This window comes from Tribolium castaneum, chromosome 2 (assembly GCF_031307605.1).
Source record: "Tribolium castaneum strain GA2 chromosome 2, icTriCast1.1, whole genome shotgun sequence".
NCBI lineage: Eukaryota > Metazoa > Arthropoda > Insecta > Coleoptera > Tenebrionidae > Tribolium > Tribolium castaneum.
This window is the reverse complement of record NC_087395.1, coordinates 26,280,830-26,302,322: the sequence shown is the minus strand read 5'-3', so window position 1 is coordinate 26,302,322 and position 21,493 is coordinate 26,280,830. Positions and strand designations below refer to the sequence as shown.

The window sequence follows — 21,493 nt, the reverse complement described above, 5'->3', positions numbered from 1 at the left end:
CACTATATATTTAAACAAAAAGCATATTTTATTCAAAAACGTATCAATAGGCTCGGAAAAAGTACAAATGAAATGATTTTTGACCAATTTCTGTTGTTTCTTCGGGTTATTTTTAACTAAATTAAAATTAGCTAAACCAGCTGAGTAAACAAATTTGGTTGTAACTTTACCTGTATGTTTTCACAAGTTTTTTAAGCTAAAATAAGTTCAATTTCGTTCTCACCTGATAACTTTTTTACTAGTTTTAGCAAAATTTTTCAACCAAAAATCCGTTTTCATTTCAAAAACTGCTTAAAAACTCGAAAAATCAAAACCCAGCACCAATTTTTGGTTCGTTTTTAACGAAGTTTTACGAAATAAATGCCTAGTTTATTGTTGTTAAAATGTTAAAAAATGAGCAAAAGAGTAAGAATAACGCAATTTTCAGATTTTTTGATTTTTGATGTCTGTTTTGTGGATTCTCTTAAAAAATCTTGTAATTTTAGATTTGAAACATGTTTAAAAGCTTTTACGAATAGTTCACAATAAATACAAACAACTTTTACAACCTTAAAATGTTTTAACTAACATTTAAAAAATTAAGTTTTGATCGTGATCTTGATCCAATGACTCGGAAGAAAACAACTATTAAAATAATTGGGTTTTTGCTAATAAAGTTGTTTTGCAGCGATAATTTGAACAAGCAGTAATCGTCTAAACAAATCGATGATTTACTCCGGTAATTATTTTGCCATAAATTCTAAAACGCAATGGAGTTGGAAACTCGATTGACAGGTTCGGCAAGCAGAAAAAATCCGGATATTTGGCCAGGTTTTTATTGTTATCACTTGTTTATCTAATAATAATAAACTATAATTAAAACCAAAAAAATGCCATTTCAGAGCAACTAGTTAAAACTGTTTTTCCGGACGTGAATAATTAACGACATAAAAAACACTTCTCACGATTTATATCAAAAATCAAATTTCACGCTTCGGCAATTGTTCGAGTAAATGAAACGCCCAAACTAGTTTAATGTTTTATTCATTAAAATTACATTTAAAGCTACGGAACAAAATAAATAGAGTTTAGCAAAACTCGACGTTCATTTTTTCGAGTTCGGGTTCGATCTTCATGTCATTTCGTCGCATGAAAAAGCTCTGCCGTAACGCTTTGTTGTACAAAAGTATCAAGAAAAGCACGGCAAAGGCGTTACTGCAGTTAACGGCGTTAATGAAAAAGTCGACGAAATAAATATGAAATCGATAAACCCACGCAATATCCAAATTAAATCGCAGATAAATAGTAATTAGGCAAATTGGCAGATTCGTGATTAGATTTACGAGGGAAATCATTAATGCGTATTGTGTGCACTTTTCATAAGTGCTCACAAAGATTTTGCACAGCACGAAAATAAACGCCACCAGGAGATAACAAGTGGCGTTCACGACATCGCATCCGGGTCCATAAACTTCAAAAATGAATTTATTAACAGCGAAGTAATAATAGACGTAGAAGGAGAAGACCAGTAGCGGCACAGCGATGAAAAAGTACAAGAAGGGGTCGTACTTTGGCTTCGGAGTTCCGAAATATTTGGAGAAAAGCCACACTAGTGATAGCAAAGTGCCGTAATTGCGGCCAACCCCTGATAACATCTGGGCCAAAGGTGCCACATCTCGACTGATAACGAACTCAGCACCCAGCAAAACACCAAACGATCTCGACAGTTTTTCCAACAACACCACAAAGTTAATAAAGGCCCACACACTGACGATTAGGTTGGTCTTGGTCCGGGTCACTTCATGGTACATCAGCACCACGGCAATGTAGATGTACGTCAGAAGGGCCAAAGCCTCCAGACTGGTCAAAAAGGCGAACGAAAACGTGCCGTATTTCTCGTCAAACTCGAACTTCTCCTGCAAAAGGGCGTTGCGCTCCAGCTCCAGGATGTAGCGGCTGTTGTTGGGCAAGGGCTCCATCCTGCACTCGACCAAGCACTTTAAACACACTAACAATGTTTGATTTCTATGAAACTAGCACAGTTTATCGCGAGTTCAAAGGTTTGTTGATCTGCCATCATCTGCCGTTGTGGAGGCACTAAGAGCTGCCGCTATCTGCTCGCTTAAAAATACGGTTTTTTTCGTGTTTTCTTGGCTTGGCCTTGGAAACCGGAATGGCACGGAAATTTGCTCAAAGTGATCTGATTTGTTATGAGGAAAGTAATGCATGCACTTGATTGATCCAAGGGTTACATGAACCACTTGCACACGTGGGATTCCTAATTTAATTAAGGATGAAATTTTATGGCGCAATTTGATTTTTTGATTGACCGGGATTTTTACACTTTGTGACCTTAAACCATTTCAGAAATTGTTATCATGGGGGTCATGTTTTGCCTAATTATCGCACATTTCCTCGAAGTGACGGCCAACGTCATTATTAATTGGAGCCGGAGACTGCGTTTAATTAACAATGTGTTGTAAATTTTTCCGAAGTTTTTTCATTTTTTTTAATAAAACTATTTACTTCTACAAGTCATTTAGACAAATATAAGTTTAATAAAGGACAGAAAACAGTCAAAATTGTTCTTTTTTTGGATTATTTTTGCTGAAATTTGCTAAATTTAGTGTAAACAACACTTATTTTTGTGATTTATGGCTTGTTTGTGCACGTTTTTTTGAAATGAATCAAGTCGACGAAGGACGCTACAATAACTTTAACTTCGATTTGACTTTTACTAGCTTTAGCGAGATTTTTTTCAAAAAAATTATGTAAACAAACGACAAAAGCATCTAAGCTTTACCAAAAGCTAAAAAAATATTATGAATTTAGAATTTTAAGAGTAAGAATCGTCGTTTATTTTTTTGTTTTTTTATTTTGTTTATTTTTTCACACTGATAGACTTATCATTTTATATGAAAAATTCTAATTATTATTTTCGCGTAATCTCTGCTTGAAAAGGTCAAAATTTGGATTTTTGAAATTTTAAATAAATACGTATATCTTAAATAACTTGCAAATTAACGCGATTCAAGGTCTATTTTCCGGATTTTTCTACATAAGATTCAAGTGATTCCGGGATGCTCTGAGTGATTTCCGGACGTCAGAAAAATCAAGATATTACTTCAAGATCAGCGTCCAGAAACGTCCAAAATAGTCCAATATCTCAAAAATTACTCGACTTGAGCTTGACGTAGTTTTTTAGTTGATTTTACGACTGTTCTTTGAAAAAAGTCAAATTTTAAACGCTTTCCAATTTATTTTTTTTACACCTAGAATAACTTAAAATAATTCAATACTTTGAAATGTGTTTTACGCCTCGAATGATTATTGTTTTTGAATTATCTCTGAGTTCCGTCAACAATAATTGACTAAACACCAACTGATCGCTTCAAACTATGTTAGATATCCGAAAACTGGAGCCAGATTTGCAATTCTCAAACAATTACAAACACGAGTGTGGGGTTTCGGAAACCCGAATTCGCAGAAACTTACCGCAAATTAAATGAAAAGTTGCTAAATATTTAGAGAACTCAAGAAGTTTAGTGTTGGAGAAAAAGGTAAAAAGTCGAGATCAGACTTCGTATCCTTGAACAATTCTGATTTTATCAGGAATTGTTGAAAATAAAAACGATTCGGAATTCTTAAAGAATGCCACATAATGCCAGGTTTTACTGTTTCTTGGAGTGTAGTTAAGTGAAAATCATAGTAGCTACAAATATTTGTGGATGAAATTCTTCAAAGTGCCTCTCCGTCTAATTGAATTTTCTTAGATAAAATTTCCAACTAATAGATGCATCTATATTCATGACGCAATGTTTATTTAGCTGCTCTAAATGCAAACTCATCAATAAATTAAACAAGTTTTGAACAAGGAGGAAAATCAGCCAAAGTGAAACATGCCATGCTTGTAGTGATAATTAGCAATTAATTAATTATGATAAACTTAACTGCAATCAAATTTATCGTAAATTATAGGTAAGTGAAGGCATAATAGGGTACAAAGTGTTAACAACAAGAGATTAAGACGTCTAATTGCCTTTCAATTGAAGCAATAAAGCGGCCAAAGTACCAAGCAATTAAAAACTACATCCGCGTTTAACTGAAAGCCATTTTTGGAAAATTTGCAAGGCCATGAATTACTTTCAGAAAAATTCCACGTTACGTAATTGATTCATATATGGTTGAAAAAGCGACGGAACCAGTTCTAAAATTTTTGGCTTTACGTTGTGTTGTCGCAGTAAATTTAATTAAAAATTATAGCAGCTTCTGCAAAATGAGTGTGGCTGTCCGCAGAGTAATTCTCTGGCCATCTCACCTCCTAAAAAGCGCAATTTCCAGGAGACCCATAATCATTAGTATCCTTAATTTGTTCGGGTTCGAGCCCTTTGCATTTTTCCCCAGCATAATCAATGATAGTTCGGAAGAATGCTGCATAATTCATCGTGTGGAGTAATTGAACGCGCAAAAGGAGTTTTAATTAAATTTTTCCAACAATATCCGATTACTTAATTACTCCACTCCCTTTGGAAAACTTTGGAAATTCTACGTGAGATTTATTTAGCGGCGTATTGTCAACATTTGCGCTCGAAATCAATTCGCTGGCCAAACATAAGCCCGACTCCAAGACGATTTAAAAGTCTTTGAAGCGGTCAAACTTTGGGTTTTGAGATGCAAATGCGGATGCATATGGAAGAGAAGTCTTACTTGGGTGGGTGAAAAATTGGCCGACTAAGTGGTCGATTTTATCCTTTGAACCAACATTTAATTAAGAAACCAAGAGAACACTTTTAATTTCGCTTGGGCTAAAAGCAAATTAGCCAGAGCTCGTTTCAACAATTATTAACTTTCAGGGAGATAATGAAAGTTACCGAAGCGAAGCATGAATACGTTGTAAATTATTTTTCAGCTATTGGTGGCGAAATTCAATTCGAGTTTAATGAAATAGCGGACGGGAAATATCGACGGCTTATTTTATTATAGTTACAATTTTACGAAGAATACGAAGGCTTAATGTAATTTAAAGCGATAATAAAAAAATTGAGGAGGTTTACGACAAGGGGAGCTTTTTACTGATATTACCATCGCATTAATGCCCGGATTACAATCACATTCAAACCATTTTTTTATTACACAAAACGCTAAGTAATTTTTTATGCGAAAATCAATCGGTCATCAGGTTAAATCAAAAACTGTGATTCGTAATACACTGGTTGACTTTAGAAATGCACTTTTTTAATGGTAAAAATTATGAGGTAAAATTTAATAAATTTAAAAGCCTTTGGTTTAGTGACACGTGTTTATTAATATTGAAACCATTAGTTGACCTTTTTCCTTATCACAACTTAAAACGTGGAATATGCAAAAGTGAAATATGGCTTTCCATTTTTTTGGAAAATTTTAATGCATTTAAACAATTATGTATCTAAATTATTCGCGCCTTTTTTCAGACTTGTTTTACGACCGGCCATTATCAACAATTTAAATTGTATTTCATTCATTTTTCGTTTTATCGGTTGTAATTACTATTCGTCGCTATGTCATATATAACTTTCGTTCGTCGCAATGTCGTTTAGTGTGGTTTAAAGTAAAAAAAAGTGTGTCACCACAGTGTGAAAAAATCGTGATTATAATTCACCCTTGACAATAAAGTACCTGAAAAAATGTTTTCGGGTATTTCATTGTCTCCTCTTCGCAAATGCATCTCTCATATTTTCCCCGTAATATTCGCAACACGATAACACACGTTATATGAGAGTAACTTGCCCGAACAAGTTACCTTTAATTAGCATACGGCATTTTATTGCAACTTGCAGCTTCCATTCAACAAAGTTTGTAATTTAACGCCGGAACTTGTAATGGAAGTTTTAATCATTACGCCTTATTAGCAGCACATGTGGCCTAAATGGCATTTTTCACCACCATGTCCATGCACATTATTTCATTTTTATTATTTCAAAGTTTAGTTGTTGCCAAATGTCGCTACCACTGGTGTTTCTCTATTTATTTTTTCCCTCGTCATCAGTTTCAATCAATATAAAAAATAATGTTTGCACTAAAGTGGCCTCGTATCACCTTGCGCCAATCAGTCCAGACTGTAGATACAATCCTGATGTTTTGTCCGATGTTGTAAGTAATTTAATTAGAGTTAATTAATCACGATTAATTACAATTTTTAGCAAGCAATGTCACAACGACATGGCTACAGTTTTGAAAAATTGCCAGTCACAACTGACGATGGCTACATATTAAATATTTTCAAAATTTCGTCAAAAAATTCAGTTGGGGATAAATTACCAGTGTTTGTGCAACATGGAATTGCCGAAAATTCGGGCGCTTGGGCTGATAAAGGCAACCGATCTTTGGGTATTTATTTAGTCGAGTTTTTAGTTGTAAAAAAAATTTTCCCAGCTTATAGGCTTGTGGAGGAAGGACATGATGTGTATTTAGGAAATCTGAGAGGTTCAATCTTTTCAAACAAACATGTCAAATATTCAGTTAACGATCCCAGATATTGGAATTTTAAGTGATTATTGATTGGTTTTTGTTGTACGACAAGATTTCTGACCATTGAATCTGAAATTACGTTGGCAACTTTTGTGATTGCAATTTTTTTTTCAAATTATTTTTCGAATTTTCTAGAAAAAAAATGCGATGAGAATTTTTTACTTATTAGGATATTTTGTTTGTCTCAAAATAATTACTAGATTTTTTAAATTTTATTTTATTAAATTTACTGAAGATCGCCAAATAACTCAAAAATTAATTATTGGACTTATTTGGACTTGATTTTTTTATGGTTGATTATTTCAAATGCCAACCTAATTTTATGGTCAGAAATCGAAATGGACGCCCGGTTTACTCGGCAATTTTTAGTTTGGACATAATGGCAGCAAACGACCTAAGATCAATGTTAAATTTTGTGGCCAAAAGCACCGGCTCAAAAATCCTGTACATTGGCCACTCTATGGGAACAACCTTATCGTTCATGTATTCGTCCGAGTTTAGCAAAGAAGCGAGTCAGATCCTTCAGGGAATTATCGCACTAGCACCAGTTGGATTTTTGAACGGAGTCCCAATTATAGAACTGGCTAGACCAATCGGAATCCCACTTCTTGTAAAATTATTTTGACAAAAATTGGAACGAAACGATCATTTTTGTTAAATTCCAGGACGTGTTATCCGTGTTACACATTCGGGGACTTTTGTACCAGGAAAAAATTATCCACAAATTGATAAATGTCCTTTGCAAGAACGCAGTTCCTGAGATTTGTTACGGGTTTTTCAGCCTTGCCACTGGACCAACTAAACAATTCTTGCCTGTAGTTTCCTGAAATTTTGCGGTTTTTTATTTTTTAACACTAATTTCAGGAAGACATGTTGACGTTTTTGAGCTACTGGCCGAGTGGTTTATCCATTTACCAACTGAAACACTACTTACAAATCGGTGCGAGTAAAAAATTTCAGAAATACGATTACGGCCGTATTGGTAATTTGAAACACTACGGTTCTTTCAAACCCCCTAGTTACAAACTCAAGGATATTAAAGTCCCCATCTCGCTAATGTACGGCGAAAATGACATTCTTTTCAGGCAAAAAGTTGGTTTTTTTGACTGTGTTTAATTCACCCCTTCTCTCAATTTTTTTTAGAACGTGGACCGATTATTTCACGAAATTGGCTCTCACAGTAAAAGCAAGTATGCAATTTCGGCCGGTCGGCAGGGTTATTCTCACATTGACTTTGTTTATGCCAAAAACTTGGAGGATGATTTGTACCAGTTGATGTTTGATGTTTTAAGCTCGCAAATGGGAAGCGCCAAATAATTTTTTAAGCAACAACGACTTGTCTGTTATTAAGTGCAATAAAGTAACCGCATTGATGACACTTTTTCCGCCCATTTATTTTTAAAATGCGCTCTATAAATTTAAATTCGACGTTTTATCACGAATTCCATGCATCCCTAAGTCGGCGAAGTCGATCCGACGAACTTTTTACATTATCCAAGTACAGGCTGTTTCAAAACTCCAAAATGAGATTTTAAGGCGCAGAAGTTCAATGTTTAGGTTTTCGGGCAAATTTCGTCAAAATGACTCACGTATTTTTTATTTTTCTTAATTTTCTGAATAAGCTTGAGATCTCAATATTTTACAAGATTTTGCTAAAACAAAGTACTTTGGTAGTTGGGAAGGCAATTACTTCGCAAAAATTTGTGAAAAACATGGTAAAAATTCAACAAAATTTATAAAAAAACTTGGCCCACTTTTGATACTTTTTGAAAAATAATAAAAATAAATGATTGATGTTTAAAAAATTACAAAAATAAATCGAAATTGATTATTATTTTGCCTGACTGAAACTTTTTTTAAACCAAACTTTTGTCTTTTTTTACAATTGTTTTTTAATTTTGCTAATAATGACTGAAAAATTCGGTAGAAATTGATGTTATTTCAGCTTGTTTTTTGTATTATTAGCTGGACGAGTTATTTAGCTTGTTAACGTTTGCAATTAGTAAAAGGAAGGTGGGCTATTACAGTGCATAAAACGTGCCGTGGATGCATTACTAATGAATAAATTTACAATCTCCACCCTCGACAATATTAAAATGTGTCGCAAAACCGCACCTTCCTTAAAATTAGCATAAATTTCCATTTTTTCTAAAAGTAAATTTTTGTTTCAGGTGGAGATGTTTTAAACCGCCGTGACTTGAGGTGAGTTGAAAAGTATTAATAATTTTCGTCGATTAATGGATAAATTGGGGTCGTGTCGAAAAGCGCACTTTTCTTTCCGGTGGGTGTCGAGATCGTAAATTACATTTGGCCATAAACCCGACTACAAATTGAATATTAGATTGAAGTTATTCACGCCGGTGTCTGAATACGGCTTGGTTTACATTCAACATGATAAATATCGAGACATCGCCACAAGGATTAATCCCACCGTTCGTTCGCTCGAGCCCGGACATCCTTCTCGATAATAATACGACTTGACACGGGATTAAATTATGCCACAAATTGACACATTTGGTAATTAGGTGCACGATGCTGGGATTAAAGGTCGATCACCTTTTTTCCATATTATTTTACCATTGTTCCGATTGGAAAAGTCAAGGCTGAACAAGCCAACGAAAATTTCCGCTCGATTTTAAAACTTGATGAGGTTTTTTACAGAACGGAATTACTAAATTGCAACGCTAATTCTACTAACTATGCGAACAAACGGCTCTTTTATTTATTTTTATCTTTTATTTTATTTTATCAGATGTTGGAATTCATCTACCTGTTTCAAGTCGCATAATAAACTGGTTTATAATTTATTTATCTTTTAAAAAATGACAAAAAAAATATAACGTTGGTTGAATCAGAAAGCCAGGTTCAAGTTCAGACAACATCTGAATCAAAGAGAAAAATATGCTTAAAAATACATCGCGTGGCTAGATTGTTCTATTATGCTAATTATTGTAAATAATTTTACCATAAAAATGTCATGGTTACAATAAAAAATAAGTAATTAATAAATTACTGTGTGTTAGCTTAGTGTTTTTACGGCTTACATTATTCTTTCTTATCTGATTTATACACAGGGTGAGTCGTTGTTCTTTGACTCCGAATAAATAATTACCTGCACAAAGGAAACCAAAATTGTAACTCAAAAACCAAAAGTCATAGAGCAAAACAGTTTGTTCCAGTGAATTTAATTAATTTTCCGTATTATACCAACTTTTCATGAGATTTAAAATTTTCAATTTTTTTGCTAAAATTTCCTAAAATAGTTTATCCGTAATAGAGAAAATATAAACATTAAATTAAAAATAAACATAAAATCTTTTTGTTTTTTAACATGACTAAAGAATGTTTAACCAAACTGAAACTGAAGCTCAAAGTCCGGATTTTACTTCACACTTTTAGCTTCGTAGGTGTCGCATGTTTAAATTGTTAAATAGGTGTGTTAACGACCACGTGAATCATAAATTTAATATTTTCAGCATTAAATATTCAAATTTTTATGTTGTTTATTTACCGTACAATAGATGTATTAATTTAAAAGGGAATAAATATTTGAGTGAACACAAAAAATCACTGTTGAAAATTTCTTTTCCATTTGTCGGAATATTTACATTTGTACAAAATAAACACCACGTATTCGTGTAGGTACATACATTTCCGTCGTTGTACTACAACCCGTACAACTTTTTATTACCTTTATTGTAGGCTAGGGATCTGCTGAATTTATATCCCCTATCAGCTCCAAACACATTGTTTCTTATTTTCCTTATAAATTCAATCGCAGAAAAAATCAAATTAATGGCCCACATATTTGTGCTTTTGAATGTTTTATTTGTAAAGCAATTAAAGTAATTTAAAAGCAAAACAATCATTCTTCTTAATTACGCCGTCCGGGAGAACAATCAAATTTAACACGGGTCGTGAACTAAGACAGGACTGGACTTAATAGAAAATAAAACCACACCCTAAAACACTACAGCGTAAAATTAATTTCACCTGACCCTTAATCAGGCTCTGGGAACTTTCGCTAATTGGTGGAGTTGTCCAAATTTCTGACACCGTTTTGCATCACAAAAGCCCAGATATGAATATAGTTTACTTGGGAAAATTTATTTAAACGATGTTGATCCGTCTAATTATTTGTCGGTTTATGTTTGTAAAGTGTCGTGACGAGATTACGCGATTAAATTCATCCAACACCTGCGACATCCTTGAATAAATCAATCGCTCGAAAAAGAGGCTCTTCTTATTTCGTTCACCGATAGGCAAAACTTTGCTGCACACAGACGTGTCAATTAAAATATAATTAAACTTGACTGTAATTAGATTATTGAAAAGTGAGTTTGCAACCAACAATGAAATAAACTAGGATAAAGCAAAACTAATCAAATTCAAGCACAGGGTTTCGAGAGTTGAGAGCTTTTAGCAAAAACGCACAAATAATGGAACAGCAAACAGTTTTTAATTTTTATTTTCGACTCTTGTGCCACGGAAATATTGCATTTTTTTATTTTATATCCATTTTAGTGCACATTTTTGGATTATTTTAAATCCGCTTGGTTGAAAATGTACAATTTTTATTTTTCTTGGCGTGTTTTTTAATTTAAAATTGTATTTTTTTTTCAATTTTTTAATTAGTAGTTAAAAAAAATTCGTCAGATTTTTCTTACTAGTTTTTCAGTATTTTAGCTTTTTAAATTTTTATTAATTTTATATTCATTAAAAATTTACTAATTTCTGTTTTTTACAAACTTTTTTAATTATTTGTTTCAATTTTTTGTTGAAACATTGTGAATCCTGAGATGTATTAGTTTTAGGAGCAATTTGAGCGGAATAAAGCTGTGGTTTCGAGCTTTGAAAAAATTTATAAGAAACTTTATAAAAATGTAACAGCAGTAAAAGTTTGCACCTAGACGGTGTAATAAAATTCTTGGAAATATTTTTTCCTTTTATTTGTGTGTCTTGAAGGAGTTTTACGACGAAAAGTTTCCTTTTGTAGTGCTGACTATTTTAAATTTAGAAAAACACCGACTTTATATTCTTTTTATTGATTTCTTTTAACCGCACAAGAATTCTAAACCCTTGCAATAAATAAATCAAGAAATTCCGCTGAAACTCCCTTCATGCCGCTATAAATTATTGTTCAATGATTAATAGCGAATCGATAAAATTAATCTGCAATGATAAACGTACTTACTGCAAGATCAACTTTTTGTTTTACCAATAATTCAGCATTTAGCCACAGATTGTACTAATAATTTTGCATGAAAAATATGGATTTTACTGAGCCATAAACACTTTATGGGTCCTGGAAAGGCAGTCAGCTGTGAGGAAGATGTTTTGCGGCTCTGAAAGGTCACAATCGCTGTGTTTTAATTCGAAATGAGATCTTTCTTGCAATCTAATTTCCGAATTGGGCATTTTCATTACACGGCCATGAATTCATGGAACGAGATAAGCTCTGGTCGCAAATGGTCAGTTGTTGTAAACTAAATTGATGAAAGGCTTTATCAGCAATATTGGGTTGTGTCCAACTTTGGTTTTGTTTGCATTTCAAAACGTTGGTTAGTGTCTGTTCTAATTCAGCTCTTTTCCGCAGATTTCAATCACAATTAATGGGTTTTGTTGGGCGCAACTGAGCGACGACTTTTACGTAAGTAAGACAACAAGATTTCAGGCGAGAAATTTAGATTTAAATTCACTTAGTAATTAATTGCGCCAGGTCAGGATTTTTCCGAATTTGCATTTACGACGAGCTGCTAAATTATGCTTTGATAAGGCTGGAATTACGGGATTTAGCGCGATTTAAACTTTGTATTAGAAAAATTTAAAACTTTTTTAATAAAGAGAAAACGGGCATTTGTTAAACTTTATGCAAATAGTAATATAGTTGTAGTATTTATTAAACTTGGTGAAAAGTTGAATGGTAACGAGATTCTTACATTATTTCGTGATACTACACGTTGCGAAATGAGTAAAGTTGGAAACTGGATACAGGGGAAAAATCATGCAAGTATCTGCTATTTTCGGCGAGGAAAATTGAGATTTCGGGTTGGATTGTTTTATTTGTATGCAACTAAGTACACTTTGGGCAATTTCAGATAACGCGAGAGAAAGGGGAGTGAAATATGAAGTCCTCTGGGACCGTTTTGATTTAGTTTTTTTTTTTTTGTCTAAAGTTTATTACGAGGTAAATTTTTCCAGAAATATCTAGGAAATAAAACGATACGAAAGAGCTATAAATAAGACACAAATTAATTACATTTCTCAGGAAAGAATCTCAGCATTACATCACAAAGTAACATCAAATGATAAATAAACAGACTCGGCTTTAATCAAATGTTTTCCGGCAAATGTGGTAATTAATTTTTGTTTAAATTAATAATAATTATGCGCCACATCAAACGTTCCATTTGTTTTTGGAACAAATATTTTAATCAAAATTATTAACAGATAGGCGAAAAATTAATGTTTCGACGCAAGCCTTAAATAATCCGAAACTATAATACAGCAAAAATAAAAATAATTAAAAAAAATGTTCTTTTTTCACTAAAAAATTGAATTTTTTTGCCTAAAATTATAGGGATATTTTTTAAACTGATCGCTTTAGCTTATATTACGTATTATACCATCTTTTCACAAGATTTAAAATTTTGAATTTTTTGGGCATACCTAAACTTATCTAATCTCTGATTAGATCTCTGATTCATTCTCGTGAATGACGTGCTAGTGAAAAATCTGTTCATTTAAATTCAATTTCTCAAGGTAATAGTCGGCCAAAAATTGTAAATTTTGTTCTGTTTAATCCATCTCACCAATCTTTGTGATTGTTTACTCATTTGTCCACAGTAATTGATTAGCTTTATAAGAACTTACACGTTTAATTTTTTTATTATTAATTATTATTTAAACCTTATTTAAAAAAATAATTCGGCAAAATGCGACGTTGGCGTTTTAATAGTTTTGAAACAGCTTATATCTTTTTTAAAAAACAGTTTTCGAAAAAATTACAAACAAATGCAAAAATTGCGATAAAAAAAATTTACAACTTAAAAACTTTTAGAATTTTCACAATTTTTTCTAATGGATTCCCCCGATTATTTTCCATGGGCTAGAGGCAAAATAATTCTTCAAGCTTCAAGCATAAAAATTTGACGTGTTTTAATGTTTTTCCAAGTTTACATCAGTATAAAACCTAGCTTTAGTGTGTCTTAAAACTTGTCGATCCTTTTTAAAAGGCATCCTTTTATATTCCATCGACCCGGGTTAAAAGTAGTCACCTTTCCCTATCCATAAAATCCGACATTAGCCACTTTTCACAACTAATTATTTCGTAACGTTGGCAGCCGTTGCACAATGAACGAAAGCAGCAACTTAACCGTCGACGAAGGCGTCGGCGACCCCGGCCTCAGCATGACCATCATCTTCCAGACCATTCTCTTCGCTGCCGTTTGCCTCGTCGGCCTGGTGGGCAACACCCTCGTCATCTACGTGGTGATCCGCTTCTCCAAGATGCAAACCGTCACCAACATGTACATCGTCAACCTGGCCATCGCCGACGAGTGCTTCCTCATCGGCATACCCTTCCTCCTCGTCACCATGATCAACAAGCAGTGGATTTTTGGCAACGCCGCCTGCAAGGCGTACATGATCTCCACCAGCATCAACCAGTTCACCAGCTCGATCTTCCTCTGCATTATGAGCGCTGACAGATACATTGCCGTCTGCCACCCCATTTCCTCCCCCAAGTGGCGAACGCCCTTGATCTCCAGGATCGTCTCCCTCCTGGCGTGGACCTGCAGCATCATGCTGATGACGCCCATCTTCGAGCACGCCACGGAAACCGAAAGTCCTTCAGGTCGAAAGTCGTGCATTATCGACTGGCATAATAATGACAACTTTTCGGAGAATTCGACAGCGGCGACTGGGGCCACCGTTTTTACGACTTATACTTTTGTCTTTAGTTTCGCGATTCCTCTACTTTTGATTCTTGTTTTCTATTGTTTGGTTATCGAGAAATTGAAGACAGTTGGACCGAAAAATAAGTCAAAGGAGAAGAAAAGATCGCATAGGAAAGTCACTAATTTGGTTTTGACGGTGGTTACAGTCTATGTCTTCTGTTGGCTGCCCTATTGGATCACGCAGATTGCTATGCTTTGCAATACTTCACTCTCCACCACCCAGTAAGTTGGGCTTGTGTTCCGTACCCCGTTTTTGGTGTTTTTTTAATTTGTTGCTTTTTTGCTTAGTTGGCATAGTTTTTAAATTGATAAGGGTGTCATTCTTTTTGATCGTGACTTTACTTGAATGGCATTAGGGTATGCTCACAAAATCAAAGAGAAATAGCTTTCTACTGCTGCCTATGCAGCAAAAAATTCGTTGAGGTACAATTATCGTGGCTCCTAGCGCCCCATTTTTAAACACTTTTTACACAGAAACACCGGTATTTGAAAAATTGCAAAAATTACGTAGTTAGATGCACTCATTTGTTAAACACTGGCCTGCAAAATAATTAGTTTCACCTTATTATTAACTATTATTATTATAAATTTAAGGTTTTTTATAAACCTTTTTGTAATAGATTTTTATATAAATTCTTTATTCTTCGACACTGTCAAAATTTCCGGTTTTTTTGGCAATTGTTCTCAATACGAAACGTCAAAAACTCGTTAAACAATTTTACTTAAAACTATAACTGGGAATTTAATGAACAAAAATCTTAGTGTTACTGGCTTTATTAACACTAATAAATTGTTTTCTAAAAACATAATTATGTGTCTTTTTTACTAACAATTAATTTTTTACGTCTAAAGCTTGGTTACGTTATCTTTTTTTTGCTACTTTGTGTTGAGTGTTAGTGTGTTGGTGTTCCATTTGTGGAAAAAAAACAAATTTCTTGCAGTTCTCCGTTCGTGGTGACTTTGCACTTGATGGCCTCGTGCCTCAGCTACTCCAACTCAGCGATGAATCCCATCCTTTACGCTTTCCTCAGCGACAATTTCAAGAAAAGCTTCCTGAAGGCGTGCACTTGCGCCGCCGGTAAGGACGTCAACGCCACTCTCCATCTGGAGAATAGCGTTTTTCCCCGGAAAAACAAGCACGGTTCCGAGCGGATGCGACCAACTCGCGGTACTTCGATTTGTCCGAACAACGAAGACGAGTGTGACATGGGACCATTGGTTAGCAGAGGCGATCAGTCGACTTCTGCCATCACGATGACTTCAAGGACGAACATTACCTCGTTGGGCGACAGTCGAGAGACCATATCGAAGAGTAATGCCGTTAAAAATGGCAACATTGTGACCATTCATCCGACTTGTTTGTAAAAATTTCGTTTTTTGATATCATATCTGTGACATTAGTGATTTAGCAGGGTATTTGTTTGTGTCAATTTAATAACTAGGATCAGTGTCTTTGTGTTTGGATGGATAGGTTCGGTTGTGGTCCAGACGGCTGCGATTTTTTTACGATAATTTTCCCACTGTTTTTTTAAGTGTCCTATTCTCAACTAAATTTATTCGGGGAAAATTAGTGGAAAAAATTCGCCACCTGTTGGACTATTAGTTAAGTTGTTAAAATTTTGTAAATATTTATTCTTCTATAAATGAGACATAATGTAATTCACAAGATTTTAGTACTTGAGCCCATAAAATCTTGTTTGCTATTACATTTTATACTTTTATATCATAGTTTTATAAAAATCAAAAGGTGAAAGCCACAACCGATTCATTTGTAGTGGCTTTCGCCCAAAAATTCAATGGCTGTTTTTTCATGTTACATGTACATAGCGTTTTAGTTAAGACCTGTGATATTAACATAATTGAAAAATATGTATATAATCACACAATTATCGATTTTGTGTAATTCCCCTACCGCACCAATACTATTTACAAAAACTAACTCTGTACCGACAACTTGCCAAATAGCTGTACTACTTAGTGTGAATGTATACAATATATTTCTCGTATAATAAACACATACCTCAAAAGACCACAATTTAAAACTCCCTTACCTTTAAACAAACCGAAAAACAAATATAAATGAATAAAAACTTTTATCTTTACTGATTGCTAGCTATTTCCCAATGAGCACATAGACGTAGATCTAATCTTTTTTTACGTTACTACGTTGTTATTTGGTTGTATGATTACGTTTTTCGATGTTTCGTTTATTGTTATTGAATTATTTGGATAAAGTTGCATATTTTATAATAGAACAAAATTATCTGAATGGAAACAGCTTTTTTTAGAACGACTGGTTGTTGACGTTGATTACTGGTTTTATATTTCTTATAATTTTACGTTAAATTTTTGCATTACACAATTGTTTACATTGTTACAACTAGTACAAAAATCTCTGTAAATTCTAATACAAAACGCCCTTGCATTGGATCAAGAAGCACAAAAAACTGTAAACTAACTTAACCACCTTGATTCCCAGCGCGTAATTAATTGCCAAGTTTTGGGAAAATTTTACGTAATACGGCTCTTTGCTCATTATGCCCATGATGGCAAATAATTGGAGATTCTCACGGTTAAGGCTACACCAGCGAATAAAAGTGTTGACTTGAGCCAAAACATCACTCTAAAAAATCCAAATCATTTATTTATTTTTTTCTATTCGGAATTACCTGAGTCGCTATACTTTCACCAACGAAAATAATGGAACAAAATGTGGTCACTGAAACCACGCCCAAGGAACCAACACGCAGATAAACATCCTCCAAACTTCCATCAAACTAAAATTTGCTTTTTTATTTGAGTTACGTTTTCTCCTCTGTTTTCTTACAGAAATGCATGAAAACACAATACTGACAAAAAACAAAATCCCGGCAATCGAATACAAAGGAATCCATTTTTTCACCAACTTCATTCCGACATCGGCGCCACTAAAATTACGGTTTTTAATTGCCGGGTTAGTTGGTTATTTACTTCAAAATTTGGATGTGTCTCTTGATGCAAAAGCGCACCCGTCTTTTTACCTCCCTTTGGTACGATGGATTTTTGAGTAAAAGCGAGTCATCCTCATCGAAAAACTCGATATTTGTGATATTTTCCACGTGTTCTTTCAGTAGGTAAATCTGAAACTTAAATTGCTGGATGGTGTAGAAAAGTTGGTGGGCACAAGTGACTACGATAAATCCGAGCAAAAGAAATGTCGCCCTGTAAACCAAAGTGAGGATTTTGCCCCAGGTTTGGTCCAAATAACTCTCAAAAAAATATACAACGAAGAAAACGTCGCGGTCTAGGGGCGCAGGAATGATAAATGTGATTGTTGTTACAAAAACCAAAATCAAATTTGTTATTACGAAAACTGTGCCAAAAAGCGCTTCTCTCCGAATGTCTTGGTAGATTTTATCATCGATACTGTTCAAGGCCCAAAGTTTGCATTTTTCCAAAATGTGTTTGACCATATTCTTTTCGTAAAGTAGCGTAATCATGCTCAAATTAACGTAAAACATGGCACAAAAAATTGCGCTGTATTTGACAAACTCGCCGAAGGTTTGAACGAAGCAAATGAAGTAAATTTGGATTAGGAGAACTGTGACGTGGAAAAGTAAGACAGTGAACATTAAAAAGCGGACGAAAGGTTTGTTCAAAATGTCCACAGCGAGGAGGCGAACAATCCAGAGAGCGTCAGCTAAAGGGAAAACGTTTTTTTTTTGTCCAAAATTTGAGCTACGTACCATGGAAAGGTGCTGGCTCCGAAAAATCCATTACTGAAACTGACTAATGTTCATTCAAAATTATTTATCGGAGCCAAACTCATTAGAACCTAATCACTAAAATTGTAAATAAATTATTTACATAACTAATACGAAATTCCTTTACATGGGACAGACACACAAGAACGTGTACAACATTAGCCACTTCAAATAAAATGGTAGATTGAGGAGCTCAACCTTTAAACCCAAATGCTAATTAATCACGAGTTTATTGGAAAATCGAATGTGAAACGACTTTTTTCCAAGTATCATAAACTCGGCAAACTGTAATTTTAACAATTCAAACCCTATTGAAACAATTGAAACCTACCTTTGAAAGGTTTTATTTTTGAGAATCTTTGTTAACACAAATGATTGATTATCAATAATATTAATAATGATTGGTAATAATTGTATAATATAATGATTTAAAAAAATAATTTAAGCATAATGAAACTGTTTATTTTTTTCGTATACAAAGTTTCTTTACATTCTAGTAAAAAACACGTGTGTCCCGTTTAACCACCTTAATGACAAAACTTTGTTAATTGATAAACTTAATTTTTAAACCCAAATGGTAATTATTCACAAGACTATTAATCTGAAACGTGAATTTTTAATTATTTACCGTAAAACAGAAATGAAAAATATTGACTTAAAAGTTAACTACAAATTAACAAAACATAAAATAGCTTATTTTGGAACCAGTTTATTTGTTAAAAATCGATATAAAAACCAGAAAACACAAAAACGTGTACACCATTTTAACCGTACCTGAAAGTGAAAAATCATTTAAGTTTTTTTTTATTTTTTAACAAACTTCAAGGCCAATAAGACAATAGCAGTAAAAACAAAATATTTATTTCTTTATTAGTACAAAATTCCTTTACACTGCACCAAGAAACACAAAAATGTGTACACCATTTTAAGAACCTGAAATTACGAAAAAAATTTAACAAAACCAAAAAAATCGACACAAACCTTAAACCCTAGCTCGTAATTAATGACAAGATTGTCAGAAAATCGTACAGAGACCGGTTTTTTGGCAATAATGGACATAATAGCAGCGTATTGCAAATTTTCCTTATTCAAACTACACCACTTGACGTACGTATTAGCAAGGGTTAAAACATCGCTCTAAAATAATTTTCGTGGGGAAAATTTTTAACAAAAACTAATACCTTTGTCTCGACACTTTGTCCTATATAAATCAGAGAGGAAAAAGTCGTGAATGAAACTACAGCAAGACTGCAAATTCGTGGATACCGCCCTTCTAACGTTCCTTCAAACTGTGTTTTTTAGTTAGTTTAGTTGAAAATTAACCAAAATTCGAACTCACAGTAAAGCAGAAAAAAATCGTGCTAACGAGAAACATTATTCCGTTAATGGCAAACACTGGTATTAATTGTTCCACGACTTTTAACCCGTTTTTCGCAACCCTTAAACCAATCGAAAAATGTAATTTTACTTTCAATAATTAATTATTACAAACGTTAATAATTCGATGTGTCGTTTGATGCAAAATATGAACCGTCTTTTGACTTCCTTCTGGTACAAACTGTTACGGAGAAGAACACTGTCGTCCAAGTCACAAAAATTCGTAATGTTTTCCACATGTTTGAACAACAGATAAATCTGAAACTTCATTTGCTCGACCCCATAGATCAACTCATGGGCACAAGTGACCATCACATAGGCCAGTATTGGGAACGTCGTCCTGTAAATGACGCTCAAAATGGTAAAATAATTGGTAAAATAATTGGTAAAATGGTAAAATTCCCGTTTGAAGAAAAAAAATGCGAAAAAAACATCCTCGTCGTGTTCGACTGGAATCACAAATAAAATGGCCGGGATCAGGGTTAGGATAAGGTTAATTATGACGAAAGTGTTGCAAAAAAATGCCTCGCGTTTGATTTCGGGAAGTATTTGGTTGTTTATGGAATCGACAGCCCATCTATTACTTTGTGCCAAAAGTGTGATCACCATCTCGCCCTTGAAAAGCAGCGCACAGATGCTGAGAATTATCTGAAATTAGGCTTTGCTTGATTTTTGTTAATTTGGTTAAATATCGTACGTAAAACATGGAGAAGAAAACAGGGCCGTATTTGATAAAATCGTTGAAAGGCAAGACGAAGCAGTGATAATAAATTTGAGTGACTTGGGCTGCAGCAAGAATAATCAAAACTAAGGTCATTAGAAACTTGGAAATTTTTTTGGTGACTGTATCAACAGTAAGCAAACGCACGATCCATAAAGGATCATCTAGAATAATTGTTTCTGGTTAGTGAAATTTTGCAAGTTTGCTTACCTTTGAAAGGTCTTTTCGCTGGGAAGTCCATAATCGAATGGTCAAATAACTTATGTCATTAATTGTTCAAAGAATTGGAGAAAAAATTGTTCCTCGATCAAAGCTCTTTGACAAATAATTAAACATACGAACATCCAAACCACATTTGCGTCCGACTTATGAAAATATTATTACCTATCTCAATTATTAAATTAAAATGTCCACTTCAAAAGTCGTTTTTTTAATCTTTATTAAGACACACAAAAAGGTCAATGTATTTACAAAGAAGAGTTAATATTATCGTCCAAAATTACTATTATTAGTCGTAATTACATAAAAAATGTGCAAAAATTATTACTTTAGTTTAAACTTTATTAAGAAGATTGATATTATTGTACAATTTTCCCACCTAAAAACATTTCTACGAAATACTAGTTCTGTTGAAGTATTTTCTTAAAAATTAGAAAAGCATTAGTTAAGTCAAAATTTGGTTTATATTTAATCGTTTGAAGTTTCTCTGAAGGAAGGGAGTATAAACAGGGGATTCGTGGACCACTAGTTTCTAATGTTGATTTTTTAAAAAAATTGTGTTAAAATATCTGCCAAAGACGGTCAGTTCCTGGGGCCCTGGTGGCCCAGTGGTATAAGCGCCACTTTCGACGGGGGAGGTCGGGGTTCGAACCCGGATCAGAGCAACAATTTTTCTATGAAAAAAAGTGTAGAAAAGGTAAGGAAACAACACGTAAACAAAAATAAGAGATTGAGAGAACACATAGACGTATAAACGTAAAGCGGAGCATAAAACTGACAAAAATAAAAAAATAATGCGGCAAAAGGTCAAAGTACGTATTTATTAAACGAATTTAAAAAAAATGGCAAAGAAGAAGAAAAAATATGACTTACACAGGGTGACTCTGTCAACATGTAGTTCCTCCTATAGTTTTTTAAGTCAGGTCAAGTCAGACTTTTTTTTTCATTTTTGTTTAATTTAGGTGCGATAAATAATGATGTAAGGATTG

General features: G+C 33.8%; 3 protein-coding genes across 11 annotated transcripts in view; 2 read left to right on the top strand and 1 right to left on the bottom strand.

Annotated features, from left to right (window-relative positions):
• Positions 1–16,473, top strand: part of AstC-R2 (Allatostatin C receptor 2) — an 82,990-nt gene extending 66,517 nt beyond the window's left edge. For 2 of the 7 annotated variants that reach the window (XM_015983453.2, XM_008200265.3), the window contains exons 2-5: positions 8,658–8,688; positions 12,083–12,136; positions 13,830–14,666; positions 15,386–16,473. In XM_015983453.2, coding sequence (XP_015838939.1) covers positions 13,840–14,666; positions 15,386–15,809 — 1,251 coding nt within the window. In that variant the 5' untranslated portion in view covers positions 8,658–8,688; positions 12,083–12,136; positions 13,830–13,839 and the 3' untranslated portion in view covers positions 15,810–16,473. Of the gene's footprint in view, positions 1–8,657; positions 8,689–12,082; positions 12,137–13,151; positions 13,249–13,829; positions 14,667–15,385 lie in introns of those variants that run through there. The other 5 variants (XM_008200266.3, XM_015983452.2, XM_015983454.2 and 2 more) reach the window with 4 other exon arrangements.
• On the top strand, positions 5,493–7,868 carry LOC659744 (gastric triacylglycerol lipase). Of its 3 annotated transcripts, none has more exons than XM_008200259.3 (8): positions 5,493–5,602; positions 5,946–6,108; positions 6,159–6,345; positions 6,391–6,505; positions 6,856–7,096; positions 7,152–7,301; positions 7,351–7,578; positions 7,630–7,868. In XM_008200259.3, exons 2-8 carry the CDS (start codon positions 5,956–5,958, stop codon positions 7,801–7,803), a joined length of 1,248 nt encoding a protein of 415 aa, XP_008198481.1. In that variant the 5' UTR covers positions 5,493–5,602; positions 5,946–5,955; the 3' UTR covers positions 7,804–7,868. The 3 variants fall into 3 exon arrangements, with proteins under 3 accessions (XP_008198481.1, XP_064211078.1, XP_015839155.1); XM_064355008.1 differs by having other exon boundaries at positions 5,523–5,602; positions 5,941–6,108; XM_015983669.2 differs by having other exon boundaries at positions 5,535–5,630.
• Positions 16,474–16,557: 84 nt separating the features above from the next.
• LOC103314365 (odorant receptor 302) lies at positions 16,558–18,322 on the bottom strand. Its single transcript, XM_064355010.1, has 5 exons — positions 18,170–18,322; positions 17,415–18,123; positions 17,272–17,371; positions 17,114–17,221; positions 16,558–17,067 (listed from the first exon to the last, which is right to left on the bottom strand). The coding sequence occupies exons 1-5, from the start codon at positions 18,198–18,200 to the stop codon at positions 16,849–16,851; spliced, it is 1,167 nt and encodes a 388-aa protein (XP_064211080.1). The 5' UTR covers positions 18,201–18,322; the 3' UTR covers positions 16,558–16,848.
• Between the last annotated feature and the right edge of the window lie 3,171 nt (positions 18,323–21,493).

Coding starts and splice junctions, on each gene's coding strand:
- LOC659744 (XM_008200259.3), top strand. CDS start 5,956: ATGTCGCTACCACTGGTGTTTCTCTATTTATTTTTTCCCTCGTCATCA. Junction 6,506..6,855: donor CCCAGATATTGGAATTTTAA/GTGATTATTGAT, acceptor GGCAATTTTTAG/TTTGGACATAATGGCAGCAA. Junction 7,579..7,629: donor ACATTCTTTTCAGGCAAAAA/GTTGGTTTTTTT, acceptor AATTTTTTTTAG/AACGTGGACCGATTATTTCA.
- LOC103314365 (XM_064355010.1), bottom strand. CDS start 18,200: ATGGATTTTTCGGAGCCAGCACCTTTCCATG. Junction 18,124..18,169: donor GGAGCCAGCACCTTTCCATG/GTACGTAGCTCA, acceptor TTTTCCCTTTAG/CTGACGCTCTCTGGATTGTT. Junction 17,222..17,271: donor TTGTGTTTTCATGCATTTCT/GTAAGAAAACAG, acceptor AGCAAATTTTAG/TTTGATGGAAGTTTGGAGGA.